The 1,768-nt window shown below is 59.6% G+C and overlaps 1 protein-coding gene across 1 annotated transcript; it reads right to left on the reverse strand.

Annotated features, from left to right (window-relative positions):
- Positions 1–262: 262 nt before the first annotated feature.
- On the reverse strand, positions 263–1,234 carry MC3R (melanocortin 3 receptor). Its single transcript, XM_055343696.1, has one exon. The coding sequence runs from the start codon at positions 1,232–1,234 to the stop codon at positions 263–265; it is 972 nt and encodes a 323-aa protein (XP_055199671.1).
- Positions 1,235–1,768: the final 534 nt, after the last annotated feature.

The following is a 1,768-nucleotide window of genomic DNA, read 5'->3' on the forward strand; positions in this document are numbered from 1 at the left end:
CTCACTGAGTCCTGCCAGGGCCTCTTTGGGAAATCAGTGACTTACCCCCTTCAGAATCCTTCGAGAAAGCCTGTTACGTACCATTTTCTCCGTCAAAAGGCTTTGCAAAGCACAAAGACAAAAGACATGGACTGTCATGGCTGTTGACACATTTTAAGTCTTGCAAGGATGTCTCTACCGCCTCTTCTGTTTTCTAAACACCTTGGCTGGTTGGAGGGTCCCCAGTGACAGAGCCGACGCCCGCTCCCGTGGTCCTGGCGCCCTACCCCAGGTTCATGCCGTTGCAGCTGCAGAGGATCTCCTTGAAGGTGTTACGTAGCTCTAGGCTCCGGAAGGCGTAGATGAGGGGGTCGATGATGGAGTTGCACATGATGAGGACCAGGTAGGTGTTGAAGTGGGCAGTGTAGCAGACGCAGTAGGGGTTGGTGGGGCAGGTTATGATGAGGACGAGGTGCAGGAAGAAGGGGGCCCAGCAGAAGATGAATACCCCCAGCAGGATGGTGATGGTGACAGCCCCCTTCATGCACGAGTGCTGCTGCGGGGCCACCCCGTCGGCAGGTGGCAGCGCCGCGATGCGCTGGACGTGCAGCCGGGCGAAGAGGAACATGTGCACGTAGAGGGTGCCCATGAGGAGCAGCATGGCGAAGAACATGGTGATGAGGCACACGATGACCATCTTGCTCTCGGAGTAGACGATGAACACCACGCCACAGACGCCGCAGCACACCCAGATGGCCACGATCCAGGCCAGGGCCTTGCGCACGGTCATGATGCTGTGGTAGCGCAGCGCGTAGAAGATGGTGACGTACCTGTCCACGGCGATGGCCAGGAGGTTGCAGATGGAGGCCACCAGGGAGATGCAGATCATGGAGTCGAAGACGTTGTCCATGTGCTGGACGAACCGGTCCTCAAAGGTCAGGTAGTTGCTGTTGACGATGGCGATCATGACGGTCTCCAGGGCGTTGGACACGCTCACCAGCATGTCGGCCACCGCCAGGCTGCAGAGGAAGAAGTACATGGGGGAGTGCAGGTTGCCGTTCCTGGCCACGGCCAGGATGACCAGGATGTTTTCCAGCAGGCTGACGATGCCCAGCGCCAGGAAGACTTCGGGCTTGATGAAGACCTGCTCGCAGAAGCCGCTGCCGCTCTGGTTGCCGAAGGACGCGGCTGCGAGGTGCTCCGAGCTGTTGGGCAGCGTTGGCTGAGCAGACAGTAGGCAGCACGAAGCGTTCATTGCTAACAGGCCGGTGGATCAGAGCTGGGGCTCTGGCAGCTTCCAGAACCTGCTGCTGCTGCTGTTTCTGGGAAAGGAAAAAAAAAAAAAATCACCCTGCAGATGCTGGTCGTGGGTGCCCGTCTGGTCCCGACAGGTACTGTTCTCCCCCCCGAGCAACAGGATGAAGAGAGGGAGGGAAAGTCAGCTTGGACACAGACGAGAGAACTTTCCTCTGCTTCTCCGGGACACCCAGTTTCACGGACACTCTTCTGTGTCGTCTCCCTTCTCCCCCACTCTTGCCCCTGCTCACACTCCCGCCCCCCCCCACCACCTGGGAATGGAAGAGCTGCCACTGGTTGCTGGAGTGCCAGCCGTTTGCAGAGCAGGACCGGGCACGAGGTACCTGTTGCTAGAGGTGAGGGGTGAACCCCAGGCTCCGCACACGGGCTGTGGGCAGACAACTCCTGCTTCACCTCCAGCGCCGCGGAACGACCACTGAGCATCAGCTTGGAGCAGGCGCCTCCCCGACAGCGGCACCTGCTCGGGGTGGGG

Source organism: Nyctereutes procyonoides, unplaced genomic scaffold (genome assembly GCF_905146905.1).
Source record: "Nyctereutes procyonoides isolate TBG_1078 unplaced genomic scaffold, NYPRO_anot_genome, whole genome shotgun sequence".
Lineage (NCBI taxonomy): Eukaryota > Metazoa > Chordata > Mammalia > Carnivora > Canidae > Nyctereutes > Nyctereutes procyonoides.